Below are 22,708 nucleotides of genomic sequence, written 5' to 3'. Positions count from 1 at the left end.
CGTGTCTGGCCCCGCGAGTAGGAGCAGCTCATAGTTATGCTGAATGTCTGTGTGCCTAACGTCTTCATCTCCTTTCCTGTACATTGTGCCGATCATGTTCCAAAATGTGATACAGTGATTGCTTGTGTTCCAGTTTGTGTGCAGCTTCCTTGCCTGACTTTTATTTTTCTGTTTTTCCTTTTCCATTTTCAACCTTTATTATTTGGTCCCACAATGTTTCTGCCGCGGGTTGACCGTTAAATGTTCCAAGGAGAGTTGGACTGATCTGTGCATTAATTCTGCATTTTGTGCTTTTCTAGGTCTCCAGAGAGAGCCCAATCCCTGTCCTGTAATAACTGTAGAGCACTTTAAAGACTCAGCGGGTGTTAAAGGCCTTCCCTTGTATCCAGATCCCTCCAGAGTACCTGGCATGAAAACTCAGAACAATTTAGAATCTGACTACTTGGCCCGAGATGGCCCTTCAAGCAACAGTTCATTCCACAGCAGCGAAGAGGAAGGGACTGATCTCGAGGGGGACATGCTAGACTGCAGTGGGTCCCGACCTCTCCTCATGGAGTCTGAAGAAGAGGATGAGAGCTGCAAGCCTCCACAAGGGAAACTGGGAGGAGCCATTCCATTCACTCAGCCAGAAGTCTCTACTGAACAAGCAAAAGCAGGCCAAGGTGGAAGAAAGAACCAGTTCCAAGCCCTCACACAACCGACCACTGATGGTCTCGGGGAGCCAGATGTTTTTGCCACAGCTCCCTTCAGGAGCTCAAGGGTTCCAACTGATGACATGGATATTTTCTCCAAAGCTCCATTTGTCTCCAAGGGCAGTGTGGCTCCTTCCCAGCCAGAGGAGGCGGACGTGTTCTTGAGAGCTCCTTTTACCAAGAAGAAGAGCATGGAGGAATTAGCAGTTGCCCAGAGCGCCTCCCAGGAGTTGCCCGTGCAGGCCAGTCTCCTCAACCAGACTGACGATGTTCCTTTGCTCCCAGGCCTAGAGAGGGCAGCGTATGCCCCCGTCCGAGCTCAGTATTCCATGGCTGCTTTTGTCCAACAGTCTAACCACCCCTCCCATTCTGTACAAGCAGCAGACCATCTAGACAGCATCTCTCCCAGGGGATCCTCCCTGGAACCTGGGGGTCATCCTAACGACAGAAACAAAGGACCTCAGCCCCAGAAAGAAGCTGTCTCAGGCCCCATGGCTGGCAAACCATTCCGCCCCCAGTCTTTATCCAAATATTCCCGTCACTATAGCCCAGAAGATGAGCCAAATCCAGAAGCCCAGCCCATTGCTGCCTACAAAATTGTTTCACAGACCAACAAACAGTCGATAGCTGGCTCTGTTTCCATCACATCCCTTTCCTCCAGGACTATGGAGCTGCCACCTGCAGATCCTTTTGCTTTAGCACCCTTTCCTTCAAAATCAGGCAAGCAGAAACCTTAGGAGCGATAACCTGAGCCTTAGGCGTCTGTCTTTACCCCACCCTCAGTACCTACCACGTCACTCCCAGCTGAGCCTATCTCAAGAAATACACCAATTATTATCTTTCAGTTCCACGTATCAGCAGAACTTGTGTGCTCAACAAACTCCGTTGCAGTGATACTTAACTGAAACCCCTTTAAGTTATGCTCATTTCTTTTGTTTATATTGATTTCTGGACTTCCAGGCATTTCCATCTCCACCTCCACCCAGAACTCTGCTTTCTTTGTTTGCCCCAAAACTGCTTGAATCCAGAAATACTTCACCCCAAACCAAAAGGGGCCATGTTACTGCAAGGTTTATTCCTGCAGTTTCTGTTCTGAGTCATGTCCATTGGAGGACACAAGATTAGTCCCTTCAGGACTTGACTTAATGCTCTTGCAAAGGGCATATTTCTGGAAGGAAATGCAAGATAAAAATCCTGCAAATCAAAAGGAAGTGTGATCCTGCAGATACTAATCATTCCTGTAAAACCAGCAACTCTACAAGGATTCTCTGGATCTGTTTCTGAGTCTGTGCGAGCCAGGTTGGCCTCTCACACATATGAGTGTGGGTGTGTAACGTGTGTCAGATCCTTTCCTACATAGAAATGCAAACAGATGAGATATCTGTGCTCATGTCTAACAGTGTTGAGCCTTCCCATGCCCACGCTTTTTAAATCACCAGGAGTGCACAGGTATGTGTGTGCCATGTGTGTGTGCACAGGGAGCATTTTTCCTTTAGGTAAATCCTGTCATACTATACCTACCTCCACAATCACTCATTTACTGGCATTTGTCTCCTGACCTAATTGATCTGAGCCCTGTTTTTATTTAGTTCTTTTCTTGTGGCAAAATTGAATTCATTGGAATGTGTAAGAAAATCCTGCTGCAACTGAGGCTTTAGAATAGATTTTTCTTTCTCCAAAATGTGCTATTTGCTATTAACAAATTCCCTGTACATGGTCTTGAAAAATTAATTATCTTTATAATTCTCCCCGCCCTCCAGAACGATAGAAAAGAGCACCTGGCTACAGCTCTAACCATCGGGTATATGGTGTTAGTAATATTTTATTAACTACTTTAAAACCTGTGAGCACTCCATGCTGTCACTATGGAATTCATCATGAGACTAGGCTACAAAGTAGATTTGCTTCCTTATTTGTTTTTTCCAATTCCTTGCTTTCTTTCTCCACTGCCTCTTGAGGAAATAGAAATCCGAGACATGTAAGTCAGTTTGGAAGAAGAGAAAAGAGCTGAATCAGCTAGCCATGAAAACCTTTCAATTCTCTGTCCTCTGTAGATGTTGAAGTAGGCCAGGTAGGTGACTGAGTTGTGGTTTTGAAATGTCTTCTATTTCTGGAAAGATCTGACTCATTCCCGGCTGTTTTCATACCCTTTATTATAGTGCCTTAAGGTGAAATTCGTGTCTCTATGGGAAGATTTCTGCTGAGGAAGTTCAATTTAATGGAAAGAGCTGCTGGGCCATGTTTCAGCCCAAAAGCTTCCTGTTACTTGTAATAATAGATGTTAGTGATGTCTCTGTTAGCTGGAGAAGTTGGGAGGGTTACTTACCAAACCAAATTAATGATGTAAAAGAGTTGGAAATTCATCCAAGATTCAAGCCAGAATGCTAGACTCATACTGCAGTTGATTAGGTATCACACTGTTTAAATTTAAAGCTCAGGGGTCTTGGTGGTAGGATATGAATGGCAACTTTTCAAGACTTTTTCTAGTGTAGTCTCCACCTATTTGAAATGTCCATGTTAAAAGATAAACTTTGATCATTGGCACTGGATCAGGGCTATCAGCAGTGGTTTTCCACCGAGTTTTCAGCCACACCAGTCTTTTTCACTTTGGGGAATGCGAAATGTTCCCTCTAAAAGTTTGCTTTTCTCCCAGTGATTATTTCTGATTTTTCTGTGTAACAATTGATGCAAAATCATTTTTTCAGTTGAATAAGTAGTTTGAGCTAACGCATATGGAACTTTGCACCCCAGACTCTTCCCTTGGCCATTATCAATTAAAGGCCTCAAAAGCAGGAGCTAAGAGGATAGGAATATTCAGGGAGGTACTCACCCCATGTCAGAAACTCTTAAAGGAGAAGGTCGCTCTCACTCACTCTTCCAGATATTCAGGATTACCTCCGTAATAGCCCTGCAAAATGTCTTTCCTTTGGTTATTTGATCACTTCTTCCTAATCAAGTAGCCATGTTAGCTCTCGAGGTAAAATCGATAAAATCATGGTGATTTTATCACGTAGTTGAATCATTTGTCAAGCATGGGCTTGCAATGTTTTTTATTCTCACTGGAGACCTATTGTGGGTGGAGACTCTACATTCTTTGAATAGGAAATGAATGTAAAAACATGCAAATTACTTTTGTGTTTTTATTGAGTGATGCATGAAAATTGTTTGACTAAATTACATTAATTATTAGCTAATAACTAGTAAATTCTGCACTGATCTTTGGATCATATAGGGTAAATGCATCATTTAAAGGTTAAACATTCTTGCTGGGGCACCTGGGTGGCTCAGTCGGTTAAGTGTCCGACTCTTGATTTCTGCTCAGGTCATGACCTCAAGGTTCGTGGGATTGAGCCCTGCATCGGGCTCCATGCTAACAGTGCAGAGCCTGCTTGGAATTCTCTCTCCCCTCTATGCCCCTCCCCTGCTCATTCTCTCTCTCTCTCTCTCTCTCGCTCTTGCTCTCTCAAAATAAATAAACATTTAAAAAAATAAAGATAAAATATTCTTGCCAGAGGCCATTCTGAATCTGGAATTCTAGAAAATTTAGCATTAAGGGAATTAGGAGTGCTCAGGATGCTTTGAGTTAGTACCAAATGCATGTTTCCAAAAACTATACTGCAACAAGTTAACATTAAAGAGAAAAAGAAGCTATATAGTCAACAAAATACTGTACTTTCTACTTTTATGTGTTGTTTGCTTTTACACATTTGTTAGGGAATGCGGGAACTTGTGATCTTTCATTTCAGTGGAGCGCGATGAGCCAGAATATATTTAGATGTAAAACATTGAACCACAACATGCACTGATGAACTTTTAAAGAATCTATGTTAATTGACTAACAGTCACTATTAAATTAATGAAGTTTTACTATGTGTGGTGGAAAATATTTAACATAGCTGTTTCTTGAGCTACATATGACCCTTTAGGCTCCCAGTCCTTGTTAGATTGGGAAGTGGAATGAACAAAATTTGATGTGGAAGCAGATGCTGGGCAGAGCCTAAGGGAACCTGGATCTTAAACTCAATTTCATTTTGGGCTCACTCATTATTAATGAGTTGAAAGCTTCCTATGTGTGGACCGGTGTGTACATGTTCACGTGGCCACATTAGGTCTGAGTTTAATCTGGTGACCAGCGTTTCTTTCTAAACTTTCAAGAAAAATATCGGCATCTTATTTGCCCGTTGTTGATTTAGTAAGTTTTAGAGTACATGTACGTCAGTGTTTTCAGCTATTTGGTGGGTATTTCACTGACTCATAAAGTCGCAGATCGCAGTTTTATTTAAAATAAATGTAATCGCCAGAGTGATCTGACAATAGAAATTGAACCATGCTGTATTTGATACCATAAGGAAACGTCATCAGAACATAGATCATATAGTTTGTATGCATTTTATCAAATAGGAAATTTTACAGGAAACGGGAGAAGGGTGAGAGCCAACTCATTCTCCAGCATGAGAATAGAGTCATTGGGTGCCTTTCATAAAGGAAGATGTCATTCTCTGCTGTGTCTTTGGAACTGAAATTGGAAAACACATGCCAGTCAACTGTGGAATGGCTGCTGGTCACACAGGTGCAGTTTTAGCTGAGAAATTTAGAACTCGGATTATTTTGATAAAAGAAACATAGGAGAGCTGCTGGAAAGAACGCAGTTTTTGAGGAGGTGGAAGTGCTTTGTAAATGCCTGCAGTCACTCCTGGGTTCCAGTCCTCCCATCCTGCCTGATGGAGTAAACATGAAGAGTTTAAATGGAATCATGTCATTTAAATTCTTCATTTTTCAGTCCCTTTGTGAACTACTACTTGTGGTTTTTGGGTTTTTTGTTTTGTTTTTTTAAACCATCAGAATATTTGCAAACTTGTGAAGTTCACTTAAGGGTTTCAAGATGCTTGAAAATAAAAGTAGTATCTGGTTGGGAATTGTTTTTGTGTTCTTTTCCTACAAAAATAAATTTTCTAGGTTGCTGCAAACAACTAGCTGCCTCAGCTTAGATGTGAAAATCCACACTGGCGGTGTCTTGATTCCCCAGGTGCCACCTTCCTCTCCGACTTCCTGTTCTACTGCCTCCTTTGTACCTTGACCTTTATTAGGAAACAGGCCTCCCGCGTGTGGTATCCAAGATCCTATCACTAAGACACAGCCAGACACAGCTCTTTCCTGCTTCTTTATTCCTGCAAATCTTCTTGGCTCACCTTCCTTGTACCTGTTCCCACCCCTTCATTTCCTCACTTAACATTACCCTATTATGACCATACCAATAAGTGGATGAAAGAGAGGTGGGACCGAATGATCATGTTAATTTTTATGTGCCTTTGTTACTGTAAACAGTTTCTTAAGTTTCAGCCTAACCTATGATAATCTCACCACACTGGAATAATTCCAAATAAGAATGAAATGGCTCACCTTCCCCATTTCTTATGGACTAGAAGAACAGATGAAGGAAGGCTGGCAGAAGTCCAGCCTTACTCTGGAGACAACCCAAAGGCATCTCTCCACCATGATCTAACACAAGCCCAATGCGCTCCAGAATGCAGGGGCAAGTTTAGGTGTGAAGGGACTCTGGAATAGCTTGTAAAAAATGGCTAAATGCTAACCAGCACACGGGTGGCTTAGTCCAGGATTCCCGTAACTTATAATCCTGTAAGAAATGTAGTCTGAGCTATTTCCCAGCAGTCTCAGTATGGGTGGCACTGTTTTGAGTTTATAGTAACAGCGTTCTGTTCTTGAAATCAAGTCAATATTATCTGCATTGTGTTGTAATAGAATTGCATATATGTGTTAAAGGGATCTGTCTGATTCCTTTTGGCAAGGAATTGCAGAAATGCTTTTTAACCATGTCAGTTAAAGTGAGACTTTGGGAGTGAGAGAAAACAATGTAGCCTTTTCACTCTGAAATGGCAAATCCAGTTGTATTCTCTGAGTCTACCAAAGACTCCTATTTGAGGATTGTGAATGGAGAAGGGTGTGTGTGTCTGTGTCGATGTCTGTGTGTGTGTGTGTGTGTGTGTGTGTGTGTGTGTGCTCATGCTTTTTGCCATGGTGTGAAGACCTCCTTATGAAGGCATCCAAAGAATACCAAGTGGTAACGGTAGGTAGCTGGCTTGAGTAAATTTAGTCCCATTGGCCAACAACTCTTGAGTTAGAACTGGAGTTGTTGTAGATAAAGGTGGGAAAATCAGCCATTGCCTCAGCCTGTTTCCACAGTAAGCATGCTCGTCTCATCCACAAAAATGAAACTCAGTAGGGTTTGACCTGAACCCTTGGCTCATGTGTGGTGTTGGACTGGCAACAGTGACCAGACAGCACAAGGCCTGCAAGATGTTCCTTTGAAAGAGAAAGTGTTTAATGCCATTCGTTAGGGGACAGAAACCAAATAAAGGCCAAGGACCATGCTCATTCCATGGAGAAGAGGCGAACCTCTCTGCTGACAAAACATTCTGAGTTGACTGAATGAGGAAGTCGACCCAGCTATAAGGAATACTGAAGTTCTCAGACCTCAGAAGACAATATGTGCATGCAATCTCAAGGGCTGTGAACATGGGAAAGGAAGGGAAAAAGACATTTATAAAGTCAATCTTAACAGTTTTTGCAATACCTCTTATTTGCAGACTATTGGATTTATGTTATTGCACTCTTTGTGTGATCTATCTTATGTATCTGATAGTTTTTATGAATAATTTTTTGAGTTGTAAACTCTTATACACTTTATTAAAATGGACCTAATAAAAATAAATGATTTATATTTTGTATTATTTCTTAAGCCAGATCTTCCTAGGATTGAAGGGCTCCATAAGCACCTTTTATAGTAGCAAGCCTCGTTTTATGTTTTTAAGTTTCAAAGGACAACTTTTGGTTGGTTGTTTGCTAGGTTTCCAATGCCAACATTGTTATTTCCTGACAACTTCTTTCCATTCTAGATGTTCCATGGAGACGTAAATGAAATAATACAAGACAATGGGGCCATATGGATTGAGCTAGAAAAACCACAGAGCTCCCTGCTATTGTAAACTTTATTGTGAGCTCCTAAAATATGTTATTTGAATATGACCGGCATCAATATTCAGTCTTTAAAAACACACAAAAATCCCTTAAGAGAGACCAGCGTTAACATAACAAAGAAAGAAGTCTCGGAAACAACAAACAAAAAAGCCAGAGTCCTAACTACGGAAAAGTAACTGGTGATTACCAGAGGGAGGTTGGTGGGGGGCTGAGTGAAATAGGTGAAGAGGATTAAGAGTACACTTACCATGATGAACACTGAGTAATGTAGAGAATTGTAAAATTGCTATACTGTACACCTGCAACTAATAGAACACTGTACATTAATTATACTGGAATTAAAATAACATTAAAAAGTACACACACACACACACACACACAAAGAGAAGTCTTGGGGGGAAATGAGTTATTCCTAAGAATTTCTAAATCTATACTGTGGGAGAGAAACTACCTGCCTGTTTCCTCTCCAAACTTGAGAAAATAATAGTAACATTTGAGCTTTAATGAGTTTGACATCCATCATTCAGGGAGAATTGGCAAAGGGCTGAGTTCAGTTCTGAGTTCAAACTGATGATGATTCAAAGAAGATCCAGGGATCCAGAGAGTTATGGTATAATATATATAAGTAAAACCAAAGGTGCCTACTTTTTCTGAAGATTCATTTAACATCTGATTCACCTGTCTTTAAATATATGCCCTGCCTAGTTCTACAGTGTGAAGTTCCTTTGCTTTTTCTATTTCAAGTTATCATTAACCAAGAGTACAATCTTCCTTGTCTGTGACTTGGACTGCTCTGGGGGAAGCCATTTCACATAGATGCATTATTCCCACTAAGATAGATGCAGGAATCAGAGCCTTCTGCACATGTGGACCGACTCACCTGCAGTGACTTAGCTCTGCCTTCCTTGTAGGGAGAGCCAGAGTTAGACACTCTGGCTCCCACAGGACGCCATCGTTTGCATTCACCCTTTTGTGGCTTACTTTTGCTAGCTTTGAGACTGGTTAATAAGAGACCAGCCAGGGAAGTATTACCCCCTAATCGAAAACCAAGTGGGAAAAACCAGAGTGAGGCCCAGAGAAAAGCCGCGAGCAGATAATTTAGACCCGTCTCTCTGGATTTGGAGACAGAGATCTTTTTCCTTCCATCATAAGAATTTTTCCTTGAGTTTATCTATCCTTATATTAGGGTAGTAAGGTCTAGAGGGCCTCAGCATCTCGGCTTACATGGAAGAAGACAAATAATTCCTCAACCTTTTATGCAAGTCTGGAGGGCCCAAAAGAATCCAAGTATACTCTTCCAAGGCAGCTCAGTTCTCTAGCACTGAGAGAATATGGTGAAGTCACATATGGTGAAATTAGTATTTCTACCTGATCTCCCCAGCCTCATCCTGTTTCTGAGCAGGACCTTTAACCCAAGGACAGACTCTGTTTTTACTCTTTAGAGAACCCTAGGTTATTGGAAGGGAATTGATCACAGTTTTCTAATGGAGTATCCAAAAATTAAATATAAACTGTCAGACTTTGTTCAGTTTCTAATGACTATTACTAGTAGAAATATTCAGTTCAAGTAAAATTCAAACCAGTTAAAACCACGCATCAGTGAAAATTGATGGAAGAATGAAATTTTGACAAAATTTGAATCAAAATTTTGACTGAGGAAATTTGAATTTAGTAGGTTCAGTAGCCACAAGAGAACTTAGTAGCAGAAGGTACATTGGTAAAATTTGAAATGAACCAAAAATTGACTAATAAGTCTCCATTATAAAATGTATACAGAAAAGACTGGATCCTGGGGCTTCTGGGTGGCTCAGTTGGTTAAGCATCTAACTTTGGCTCAGGTCATGATCTTGTGGTTTGTGGTTTCAAGCCCTGTGTCGGGCTCTGTGCTCAGAGCCTGGAGCCTGCTTCAGATTCATTGTCTTCCTCTCTCTGTGCCCCTCCCCTGCTCATGCTCTGTCTCTCTTTCTCAAAAATAAATAAACATTAAAAATAAAAAGAAAGAAAAGACTGGATCCCTGGAAATACATTGCCTAGGAAATTGATCAAAAATTAAATTAGCCTAATAGAGTTAGTAGGATTTCTTAGAAGAATTTCTTGATGAAAATTCATCAATGCTAGCCCAGTTAAAATATGTGTTCAAAAACACAAGGTGAAACAGCCACAGTAGTTCAATATGTCTTTCTTGTGCCTGCACATGGGCTGTTGAAGTAAAGTTGTCCAGATGGCCATTAGTAGTATGAATCAGGAGAGAAGTCTTGACTGCTGGTAGAGGAAAGTCCTCAGTGAGTCTATCAGTGAGTCCTGGATGAGGAGAATGCAGAATGAGAGGAACATTTACAACACCCTTTGGGAATGACAACACTTCAAGGACGGGTGGAGAAACAAAGCCATGAAGGAAACTGAGTCACAAATGTAGACGAACAGAAGGGGGATACCAAAGCTAAGAGAGGAAACCTTTTCCAGACTGAGAAGTGGTCAGTAGTTTTTAAATGCCACAGAGAGATCAAAAGAGATAGAAAAATGTTAATTGGACTTGTCATTTGGAGGCCAGAGGTGAACTCAAGCAAGAGCAATTTCAGTAAAATAGGGCAGACTGCAGTGCATTGAGGACTGAGTGGGGTGTAAAGACGGAAGGATATATTTTAAAGAACAAGGTGGTTCTATTTTATACAAGGACCTTGTATAAATAATAACCCACAATTTAAGGGCACCACAGCTGCACTGTTCTTTTCCCCAGGAGAGCAACCTGGTCCCCAATTTTTTTTTATATTATATGTTTTTTTTTTCTTAAAAGATTTATCCTTCTTAAATTAATAGCCTTCTCCATATCTTATATCTAACTTGCATTCCAATATCATTGATTTGGATGTTTTTTCCCTCCAGTTCTCATACTAATAACATCACAGAATAAATTTTTGTAGGATAGAAAAGGAAAATTACACTATAATATCAGTGAATTTTTTTTTTTTAAATGGGGGCACCTGGGTAGCTCAGTTGGTTGAGCGTCCAACTCTTAATTTTGGCTCAGGTCATGCTCTCATGGTTCACAGGATTGAGCCATGTGTTGGGCTCTGTGCTGATGGCACAGAGCCTGCTTGGGATTCTTTCTCTTCTCTCTGTCCCTTCCCTGTGTAAGCATGCACGTGCACTCACAAAGTAAATAAACATTAAAAACAAAACACTGTATTCACTATGGTAGGCTGAATAATGCCTCCTACATCCATGTCATAACCCCCAGAACCGGTGAGGGATACCTTATATAGCCAAAGGGATTTAGCACATGTGATGATTAAATTAAGGGTCTTAAAATGGGGAGGCTGTTGTAAATTAGTCAGGTGGGCCCAACGTAATCACAGCTTCAAGAGAGATGCAGGAAATGGGAATGCAGACTGATGCAGCCACTCTGGAAAACAGTATGGAGGTTCCTCAAAAAATTAAAAATAGAACTACCCTATGACCTAGCAATTGCACTACTAGGTAATTATCCGAGGGATACAGGTGTGCTGTTTCGAAGGGGCACATGCACCCCAATGTTTATAGCAGTGCTATTGACAATAGCCAAGGTATGGAAAGAGCCCAAATGTCCATCGACGGATGAATGGATAAAGAAAATGTATATATATACAATGGAGTATTACTTGGCAATCAAAAGATTGCCATTTGCAACTACGTGGATGGAACTAGAGGGTACTATACTAAGTGAAATTAGTCTGAGAAAGACAAATATCATATGACTTCACTCATATGAGGAATTTAAGATACAAAACAGATGAACATAAGGAAAGGGAAGCAAAAATAACATAAATATAGGGAGGGGGACAAAACATAAGAGGCTTTTAAATATGGAGAAAAAACAGAAGGTTGCTTGAGGGGTTGTGGGAGGGGGGTGGGCTCAATGGGTAAGAGGCATTAAAAAAAAAAAAGATGCAGGAAAAGAGAAGACGGCAACGTGGTGACAGAAACAAAGTCTGGAGTGATACTTTGAAGATGTAGGAAGCCAAAGAATTCAGGTAGCCACAGAGGTGAAAAACATAAGGAAACACATTCTCCCCTCAGAGCCTCTAGATGGAACCAGCCTTGCTAACAACTTGACTTTAGTCCAGTGAAAATGGGCTTCAGGATGCACCTGTACCTGTATCAGACTGTATCTGACCTCCAGACTATAAGAGAATAAATTTGCTGTTTTAAGCCATTCCAGTTGTGATAATTTGTTATAGCAGCAGTAGGAAACTAATCTAGTCACTAAAGCTACTCCCAAAGTTCTAAGACAAGTTAACAACAGCACCGTTCTTACTGACAAAGGGCAACGGATACCTTGTGTTGAGGAGTGGAGGTGAACACAAGTTTAAACTGCTTAGGGTTACATTCCTCGTCCATCACTTCCTAGCTGTGTAAACTTGAACAAATCACTGAACTTCTGAGTCTGTTTCTTCATCCGTAAACCAGGGATAACATTTAATGCCCACATCACAGATTGTTACGAGTTGTACTTAGAAGAGCGGCCCATTTTAAGTGCTCATTCAGTATTACTGATTTCTGTTTGACTCACCAGCTTTGGTGGCACCACCATGTGGTAATGGCACAATTCCCTTGAGCCTACCAGCTCCGAAGTTGTGCTTTATCTGACAATTTTTAATATTTGCATTTATTTCATATTTTGCATATGAGATGACACTTTATTACTCTTTTTATGTAGCCCTTTCAAATTCATATAAGATGTGACCATGCTATGAGCTTGAATGGAAATGAAAAGAGAGCTAGGGAGCTTGCCAGTGGGGGACATGGATGAAGAAGGATTAATGGGGGAAGTGCTTGAATATGGTTGTTCCTTATCAGCTAAGGAGAAACCACCTGTAGAGAAGGAACAGATGAAGATGAAGGAATAAGAGAGTGAAAAGTAAATGGACAAGCACACTCAGCACCACACCCAGATGTTGGTTTCTAAATGAAAGGAACCAAGACTCCACAGAGAATGGCTGATTCTAGGGCTGGGGAAATATACAAGGTGAACTCGGAGCACCTTGTATTGCCAGAAAGTAAAGAAGCGCTTAAAAAAAAAAAAGTCACAGAGACACAGGCACCAAGCTGGTATCAGCCCATACTGATATAAAAGTCATTGAAAAAATAAGTGGGGGGAAGAAAAGACATATCGCACATAGAAGAATTTCAACTAATTTGTGTAGACTCTCCTGCCTCCAAAGTACAGCTTAATTCCACACACTTTGAATGTTGTCTATACTTCCAAAAAGTAGTGTATGGAAAGGGAAGATGGAAAGAGTAACTTTGCAGTGGAAAAACCTGACAAACACCACCTCAGCCAGAGGATCAAAGTTAACATCAACAGCGGTATGTTGTGACACTGTTGTGACAACCGTGACATGATGTGATGAGAAGGGTATTTGACCTCTGTGGTCTTCCTCTCCAAAACCCATAACCCCAGTCTAACCAAGAGAATAATATCATACAAATTCCCACTGAGAGACATTCTACAAAATATTTGACCAGCACTCTTCAAAGCTGGTAAAAGTCACCAAGTCACCAAAACAAGGGAAGTCTGACAAACTGTCACAGGCCAGAAGATGTTAGGAGCTATGACGAGAAAATGTAATATATCTGGATAGGATCCTGGAACAGAAAAAGAATTAAAGAAAAAGTAGTGAAATCCAAATAAAATAAACCATGGAGGAGTTTTGTTAATGTTGGTTCCTTAGTTATAATAATTAGTAATACTGGTTCCTTACTTTTGGCAAATGTATAATTGTAACGTAAGACGCTATCAACAGGGGAAGCCGATTAAGGGACAGATAGAAACAATTTGTACTGTCTTTGCAACTTTTCTGTAAATCTAATAGGACTTTGGGATAAAAAGTTTACCGCTTTCTCTCTGCTGGCAGCAATCAGCTCAAAGGCAAGCCAAGATGGGCGCTTACTATGACATCCAGGAGCTATGGAGGAAGAAGCAGTCCCACGCGATGCGTTTTCTTCTCAGAGTGTGCTGCTGGCAGTAATGCCAGCTCTCTGTGCTGACAGGGCCCTCCCCACCCAGCCCGGCTCAATAAAGCTCACAGACTGGGGTACAAGGCCAAGCAAGGTTATGTCACATACCATATTCGTGTGCGACGCGGTGGCCGCAGATGCCCAGTTCCTCAGGGCGCCACCCATGGCAAGCCTGTCCATCATGGTGTTGACCAGCTGAAGTTTGCCTGAAGCCTTCAGTCTGTCACAGAGGAGTGAGCTAGATGCCACTGTGGGGCTCTGAGAGTCTTGAATTTGTCCCAGGTTAGTGAAGAGTCCACATACAGATTCTTTGAGGTCATTCTCATCGATCCATTCCATAAAGCTATCAGAAAAAATCCTGACGCCCAGTGAATCACCAAACCAGTCCACAAGCACAGGGAGCTGTGAGGGCTGCCATGTCCTGGCCATAAGAATGTGCCCTTGGAGGGGCGCCTGAGTGGCTCAGTTGGTTGAGCGTCTGACTTCGGCTCAGGTGGTGATCTTGCAGTTCGTGGGTCCGAGCCCTGCGTCGGGCTCTGTGCTGACAGCTCGGAGCCTGGAGCCTCCTTCGGATTCTGTGTCTCCCTCTCTCTCTGTCCCTCCCCTGCTCACATTCTCTATGTTTCTTAAAAATGAATAAATGTTAAAAAAAAAAAAAAAAAAAGAATGTGGCCTTGAAAAGGGCCCCAAGTTCCACCACGTTCTTGGTGGTTCTCACCGTGTGGCATGGAGAAGACACAGTACTCTCCAGGTCCGCCATTACCGTTAATGTAAGTAATGTTTGTAAAATTCTTACCTAATAAACAATTTAGGACAGTAAAAAAAAAAAAAAGAATAAAAAGTTTACTTAAAAAATAATAAATTGGGTGGGGAACCTGGGTGGCTCAGTTGGTTAAGTGTCTGACTTCAGCTCAGGTCATGATCCTCATAGTTCATGGGTTGAAGCCCCAGGTCAGGCTCTGCTGACAGCTCAGAGCCTGGAGCCTGCTTCGGATTCTGTCTCCCTCTGTCTCTGCCCCTCCCCTGCTTACTCTGTGTTTCTCTCTCTCAAAAATAAAAATTTTTAAATTTATTTAAATCTGCTAAGAACGACGACACAAGGGGTTAAGTTCGGAGTGGCTAGTAAAGGGAATTGTTAAAATATCTGCAACCATTGTTTTGAATAGACTCAGTTCAGTAAGATAAGGTAAGAGTTCAGGAAAGGGCTTAACTATGGTCCTTGTGATCTTCCCACCTCCTTGATGAAATGCCTGCAGGTCCCATCACTTTCTGGTCTCCTTCAGCTTTAAGCATGATCGTATTTCCCACAGTCCTCTCCAGTGGTAAGAAATCTAGCTAAGTCTTTACACCTTCCATTTTCCGTCTACCAGAGAGCTTCCCTCCTTTCCCTAGGTTGGGCTCAGAAGCCAGCCTCCTCTTTCTACACCTGCCTCCTATGGCTGGGGCAGAAGGAGGGGCTTTGGGATCAAGGTGCAGCATCCTTTTCCTTGGCTGGGGCTGCCCGTGGCTCTCTGCCCTGTTCCTGTCCAGGGTTACACACCCTCTAGCTCAGGGCGTTGGCAGACAATGGCCTACGGGGCAAATCTGAGCAGCAGAGAAGCATGGTTTTTCCATTTTTTGATGTCTGGAAAAAAATCAGTAATATTTCATGACATGAAATTAGATGAAATGAAAATGGCAGTGTCCGTAAATAAAGTTGTATTGGGACACAGTTATACCCATATATTTATGTATTGCTCATGCCTGCTTTTGCTCTATAATGGCAGGGTTGGGTGGTTGTGGTAGACACTATATGGTTAGGAAGACTAAAATATATCCTCTTTGGTCCTTTACAGATGAGTTTGCTGAGCCCTGCTTTCACTCACTCTTGCAACCCACTCCCCTCACCTTCTGCCACTGGTGGTATAACCCACGCAGCAAGCTGGAGCCCCTTGCCCTCCTGGGGACCCTCGTGAGCAGGAGTTCAACCTGGCTCACTTCTGCAGCATCTCCTTGTTCCATGGAAAGTCCTGCATCCTTGTCCCTCCAAATGTCAGGAGTCCCCTATTCCTTCCCTCTTTGCTGTGCCATTGGGGGAGGCTCCAGATAGCCTCCTATCTTTAGGCTTCACCCCCCAAACTCCTGGGGATACTCCAAAGACTCTCTCACCATGTTTTACCCAAGTAACTGGAGAGGCAGACCCAGAGTTCCTATAGTTCAGGAAGCCTGCAGCCAGTAGATGAGACACCACACTCCTTGTGGGCACCCTGGGGCCTTAAAATATGATTTTCAGGGGCATCTGGGTGGCTCGGTCAGTTAAGCATCCGACTTCGGCTCAGATCATGATCTCATGGTTTGTGAGTTTGAGCTCCACATTGGGCTCTGTGCTGACCACTCAGAGCCTAAAGCCTGCTTCAGATTCTGTGTCTCCTTTCTCTCTCCCCCTCCCCGCCCCACTCTCTCTCAAAAATAAATAAAACATTACAAAAAATATGCTTTAAATAAATAAATAAATAAATAAATAAATAAATAAATAAAATGATTTTCAGTTGGCCTGCCAGGATGAGTTGGGGGGGTGGTCACCATTTTTCTGCATCTTTTAGGAAGCCCACAGGGTTGTCTCTAATCACTTTAAAATGTTGGAGCCCTTATTATCCAATGTCCTTGACTTTGAGGCTTTAGCCAAAACTCTAAAACAACAGGAAAAGTCCCAGACCATATCCTGTGACACAGGGTATTATGGTGCACAACTTCAGGGGGTGTGATTCACATTGAGACCTATGTTACCGTGGCCCCTAGGATTATTATACAGGGCACACCCTGCATGGCCAGAAGCCAAGCTCCTATGGCTACATATACACAACAACAAACCCAAATGACTCACATGTCTTCTCTTCCTCACAGATCTCAAATCTAAGGACACTTTCCTGGCTTTGGAGATGAAAGCAGACAGGTGCAGTATGATAAAGGAAGCCCAGGTTTTGGTGGCTGTTGGTATAAGCCTTTGAGCATAAAATAGCAGAGGAATTCCAAGGCTTGTATAGTGATATGGGGAAATTCGAAAGTAGTACGACTTTTGCTTTTAAAATGTTTATACCAGTGGTTCAGGTCACGATCTCACGGTTTGTGAGAGAAGCCTGCTTGTGATTCTCTCTTTCTCTCTTTGCTCCTTCCCCACTCTCTCAAGACAAAAAAATAACATGTGTATTCTAGAATTTTTAAGAAAAAGGAACAGATTTTTTTTCTCTTAAGCAACAAACCAGAGAGTAGAGAGAGCTATATGTAATTAGAGTGATAATTAGAAGGTATTATCTCCAAAAAGGAGGAGGAGGAGGAGGGGTGTGAGGAAGAGGAGGGGGAGATGGCATCATCTCTGTTGTTACCTCTTCAACATTTCTTGAAACTTTAATCAATCTCTGGGTAAAAATAGGGCCACATTACAATATTTCTCTGTCCCTACCATCTCTGTAGAAACTCTAATGACCTGCATCTCTTTCCAGCTATTCCTGGGATCACATGTGCTTGGAACAGATTCTGTTCTGCTATCATTTACATATTTACTTCAACTGCTCTGCAACTTGCTGCCAAATCAGCCCCAGAAGGCCAAGGCACCCACCATGTAGAATCCTCCCACTACTCCTGTCCAGACGGGGTGCTGCAGCCTGCTAATAAAGCCGCATGACCCAGGGCTCAAGGCTCACACAGTCTTGGACACAGTCTTGGATGTTTTAACAAAGCAGCTCTCTTATTTTGTGTGTCACCTTGGTTTCAAGCCCCCTTCCTGGGCCTCAGGCAGCGTCCATGGGTGTTAGACCAAAGACCGTCTGCACAGCAAGGTTCACTGATCTTGAATCACACTTTTAAAAAAATGTTTGTTTACTTATTTATTTTAAGAGAGAAAGAGACACAGAGAGAGAGAGAGAGAGAGAGAGCACTAGTGGGGATGGGCAGAGAGAGAGAGAGAGAGAGAGAGGGAGAGAAAGAATGCAGGGCCTGATCCCACGAAGCATGAGACCATGACCTGAGCCAAAATTAAGAGTCGAATGCTTAACAAACTGAGCCACCCAGGTGCCCCATGAATCAAACTTTTGAATACTGACTTTTTCCCAGAGAGGAATTCTTTCCCAGGACAAATTCTTTCCTGGCAGGCTTTCCAATGCCTCAGGTAAACATTTATCTGCTGGAACTTGCCACATTGGCCCCCAGAAATGCTCAAACCTGTTCTAGGAAGAACAGACTAGGCTGCTGACCTCAGGTGTTGTTGCTTATAGATGTGTCAGGAGTGGGTCTCAAAGTTTTACAGGAGAAGACAACAGCGTTGTTAGACCTACCCATATGACAAGCTCGACATGCATTTTTCTCTAATCCACTTGACCATTTTTGATAGATATTGTTATCCACATTTTGCAGATCAGTAAAGTTAGGGCTCATTCACTCAACAGGTATTTGTTGAGTACGTACTGTGCGCCAGGCGTTGTTCTAGGCAGATGAGATATCTCAGTTACCAAGGAAGGCACCCTTGTGTGGTATACTTTCTAGGGGGAGTAAATGACTTTAAATAATTAGCAGACTAATGAAATAAAATATGGTAGAAGGTGACTATGGGACTTCAGAGAGGTTTCAATTCAGCAAGTATATTTTGAGCCTCTCTTAAATGCCAGGCACTGGGAACAGAATCAAGAAGAAGATAAACTTGGAGCGCCTGTGTGTGGTTCACAGTCTAGTGAGACCAGTGTGAGCAGCAGAACCGGGACTCAGTGCTGGTGGTCCAGGTCTGCACTGGCACTGCCGTCCATGGCAGGAGCACCTTAGTCTTATTTCTCTTTAAACACCCAACACAATGAGTTCCTCTTCTGTGAAGCCTTCCTCCTGCCGTCGTCTCACCCAGAAATCATCATTCACTTCTCTTACCTGCCACCAGTGGGCCCTCGACATAGCCCTTGGGTAGCCCTTGTTCCCCAGGGCTGCCTTCATTGATTTACAGCGTCTCCCCTCTAGGAGTTCCCTGAGACCAGGAATTGTTATGCTCATCTTTGTAGCCTCGAACCAAGGATTTTGATCATTTGTAAGTAACAGGAAACCTGACTAACCAGTGGCATCGGCAAAATTGTGGCCGATTTTTTTCTCATGCGACAAGAAGTCTGGAAGATGGTGGTCGCCGGTAGTTGTTGGTTCACTTCCTCAGGGATGTCATGGCTGAAGCGTGGCTGCCTTGACTCCAGTATTCCCACCCCGTGCAAGCAGGAGGAAGGGCCAGCACCTACAGCAGGAAAGCAAAACCTCTTCAGACATTTCTGACAGTCTTCCACACTTGTCTCATTGGATGGAACTGGGCCACATGACAAGCCCTAGTTGCAAGAGAGGTTAGAATTATTATTATTATTGTTATCATCATTATCATTATTAGATTGGACACATTGCCACCTGAGTAAAGTCAGTGTTGGCTAGTAAAGAAGAAGGGGAAAGTGATTACTGGAAGGCATCTAGCATCGTCTGCCTCAATCCCTTGTACAAAGCATAGAGCATGGGACCGTAATTGAGAAAGCATTCAATAGTTATTGAAAGAAAACAAATGAACAAGGGAAAAAGAGAAAAACAAAAAATAGGCTCTTAAATATGGAGAACAAACTGTTGTTTGCCAGAGGACAGGTGGGTGAGGGGATGGGTGAAATAGGTGAAGGGGATGAAGAGTATGTCTATCATAATGAACACTGACTGATGTATAAAACTGTTGAATCACTACATTGTACACTGAAACTAATATATGTTAAATGTACTTGAATTTTAAAAATAAATTAATTATTTAAAAAATAGTTATTTTGGGGTCACCTGGGTGGTTCAGTGGTTAAGCGTCCAGCTTCAGCTCAGGTCACAATCAGGTCCTTGAGTTTGGGCCCCGTGTCAGTCTCCGTGCTGACAGCTCAGAACCTAGAGCCTGTTTCAGATTCTGTCTCTCTCTCTCTCTCTCTCTCTCTCTCTCTCTCTGCCCCTCCCCCACTCATGCTCTGTCTCTCTCAAAAAATAAACATTTTAAAAAGTTATTTTTTAATCATTTTCAAAAGTTTTCATTTTAATTCCAGTTAACATAGTGTTATATTAGTTTCAGGTATACAATATAATGATTCAACACTCCATACATAACCCTGTGCTCATCATGACAAGTGTACCCCTTAATCCCCATCACTTATTTAAGCCATCCTTTCCCCCTATCTGTGGTAACCATCAGTTTGTTCTCTATAATTAACAGTCTGTCTCATTTGTCTCTTTTTCTTCTCTTTGTTTTTGTTTCTTAAATTCCACATATGAATGAAATCATATGGTATTTGTCTTTCTCTGACTGTCTTATCTCACTTAGCATTATACTCCTTAGCTTCATTCATGTCATCGAAATGGAAAGTTTCGTCCTCAAAAAATAGTTATTGAATAAATGGCGAATGAGTAAATAAATGACTTTTTGGCCCATGTCACATGGTCTGGGAATCTTCCCAGGGAATAATTAAAACAGAATTGACATCTTATTGAAATGGTATTAGGGGAAATATCAGTTGTTTATTGATTATCATGGTGAATGAATGTGTGTGTGTATATGTGTGTGTGTGTGTGTGTGTGCATGTGTGGTGTAGAGACGGTGGGAGAGAAAAAGGGTAGCATAAATAGATACAGATATCTCAAGTAGTAGTTTTACTTTTTCCTAAAAGAGTCACCCTCCCTCTAGGATATTTAGGAAAAAAATGAAGGCTGTTTCACATCTGTTCCTGAGTTGTCCACCTGGCTGCTGTCCCCAGTTTCATGTGCCAGTGGTTATAATCCTCTCCATAGATGCTACACCCTGCTTTGGCACAGTACCAGGTAAGGGGTGAATGAGGCCAGGCCCTCTCTTTCTGCTGTCTGCACAGTCATCACACGGATTGAATGTGTGTACTGGATTTGACAAAGGGTTCAGGTGACGACTTTCATTCACTCAACTAGTTCTTTTTTTGACCACCTACTATGTGCCAGGTATTATACTAGGAGCTGGGGTACAAGAGTAAAGAGACAGACATGCCATTCTTAAAGTTGAGGGTGTAGCAGGGAAAAGTATCATTACAAAAATCAATACCCAAATTCATGATTTTAAGTTGTGATAATGTGCTATGAAGGAAAAGGAGACTGTGTGTTGAGAGAGAATAACAGAGGAGACTATTTCAATGGGGATGAAAAGAAGCGTCAGGAAAGGCCACCTAAGTAGGATATTTAAGGAAAATATCCCTACCTTATATTCAGACCAGGGGGAATTAATACAAGGTATTCAAAAAAAAAAAAAAAAAAGGAGGGGAAAAGGAAAAGAAAAGATAGAGAGAGGTGGGAGGAGGGAGGCATTCCCCACAGAGGGAGCAATTTGTGCAAAGGCACTGAGGTGGGAAATAATTTGACATATTAAGGAACTGAAAACAGCCAGGGAAAGGGAAAAAGAGAGGAAGCTGGCACCTCTATGCAAATATGTACACAAATAATTTTACATAAATGGGATCATACTGTATGCAGTTTCTAAACTTTTATTTTTCACCACATCATTAATGTAAATAACCAATACTCAGCAAAGGTGTTTTTTTTTTTTATCCAGTTTTTGTAAGGGCAAGAAACACATATTCTGATGGCTGATTGAAATGCTAACTGACTAGAGGGTATTATGCTAAGTGAAATTAGTCAGAGAAAGACAAATATCATATGACTTCACTCATATGAGGAATTTAAGATATAAAACAGATAAACATAAGGGAAGGGAAGCAAAAGAATATAAAAACAGGGAGGGGGACAAAACATAAGACACTCTTAAATGTGGAGAACAAACAGAGGGTTACCGGAGGGGTTGTGGGAGCGGGGATGGGCTACATGGGTAAGGGGCATCAAGGAATCTACTCCTGAAATCATTGTTGCACTATATGCTAACTAACTTGGTGTAAATTAAAAAATAAATTAATTTCAAAAAACATTAAAAAAAATGCTAACTGGTATAAACTTCCTGAAGTTTTTCAATCACAAAAGAAGGGGGAAAGAAAAGTGCCTGGAAGGAGGTCCCAAAAAGCACCAACATTTAAGAGGCTGGCAGATGAAACCTTGCAGGGGGAGACAGAGGAGTAACCATTAAAGTTGTAGGAAAAATTGGCAGTTGTGTTGCCAAGGAAAGAGATTATTAAAAGGCGGGAGAAATCTTCAACATTCGATGTTCCAGGGGTCAAGAAAGGTAATAACTGAGAAGGATTTTTCAGGTAGAGCAACATGGATGTTGTGAGCAGTCTTGAGTAGAGCAGCCAGGGTGGGAGTGGGAGAATATTGGGACACAGAAACTGGTTTCAGTGGTTTGAGTGAGAGGTGAAAAACTAGAGATTAAAAGTGTAGACAACTCTTTTATGCCATTTGGCTCTGAAGGGAAGAAAAGAGAGAGTGGTGGCTGGAGGCAGATTTGGAGCAAGGCAGGAGTTTTCTTTTTGGGAAGGAAATTAAAGATAGGGAAGACTGGCCCCTACCCAGGGCCTGTTCCTGAGTGGAAAAGTCACACGTCAGTCAGGATCTAAAAGAGAGTAAGGGGGCAAGCCTTGGACTGCACTGAGGTCTAGAATGAATGTTCCGCGAAGAACCAGCAGTTGGAAGCCAACCTGTGGCCTCCAGAATGTAAACTGCACTAAGGAAGCACAGCCTGCTCGGTGTCCAAACCCACACCTAACGCAGGCCTGCAGCCCCACCCACCCTCTTGGACACTTCTCTGGGCCAAAGAAACCACAAAGGTTATTGTGTCTGTGGCTTCAATCTGTCCAACAATAGGTGTGTTGTTTCTGGTCCAGAAACCAGTACTGTGCTTACCTTCTAGAGCAGTGGCTCTCAAATTTTAGCGGAAGGTCGTATTAAAACAGAGACTGGACCCCACCTCCAGAGACTGTGATTCAGTGGGTTTATGGCGTGGGCTGCTAATTTGCATTTCCAATGTGTTCCCATCTGTTGTTGCCCCCCCCCCCCCCCCCCCCCCCGCCGGTCTACATCTTGAGAACCGTTGTCCTGGAGAAAGT

General features: G+C 42.2%; 1 protein-coding gene, 1 long non-coding RNA gene and 1 pseudogene across 14 annotated transcripts in view; 2 read left to right on the top strand and 1 right to left on the bottom strand.

Annotated features, from left to right (window-relative positions):
- AAK1 (AP2 associated kinase 1) overlaps positions 1-7,422 on the top strand; it is a 172,142-nt gene extending 164,720 nt beyond the window's left edge. For all 13 annotated transcript variants that reach the window (XM_043603567.1, XM_043603570.1, XM_043603559.1 and 10 more), the window contains one exon: positions 300-7,422. In XM_043603567.1, the coding sequence (XP_043459502.1) occupies positions 300-1,429 (1,130 nt within the window). In that variant the 3' untranslated portion in view covers positions 1,430-7,422. The remainder of the gene's footprint in view (positions 1-299) is intronic.
- Positions 7,423-13,576: 6,154 nt separating this feature from the next.
- LOC122466992 lies at positions 13,577-14,547 on the top strand (annotated as a pseudogene).
- Positions 14,548-18,278: 3,731 nt separating this feature from the next.
- LOC122466991 lies at positions 18,279-22,629 on the bottom strand. The gene is made up of 2 exons (XR_006292809.1): positions 22,506-22,629; positions 18,279-18,924 (listed from the first exon to the last, which is right to left on the bottom strand). It is a non-coding gene; the product is annotated as an uncharacterized LOC122466991 (long non-coding RNA).
- Positions 22,630-22,708: the final 79 nt, after the last annotated feature.

This window comes from Prionailurus bengalensis, chromosome A3, assembly GCF_016509475.1.
Source record: "Prionailurus bengalensis isolate Pbe53 chromosome A3, Fcat_Pben_1.1_paternal_pri, whole genome shotgun sequence".
In the NCBI taxonomy this organism is placed as follows: domain Eukaryota; kingdom Metazoa; phylum Chordata; class Mammalia; order Carnivora; family Felidae; genus Prionailurus; species Prionailurus bengalensis.
This window is presented reverse-complemented; position numbering and strand designations above follow the sequence as displayed.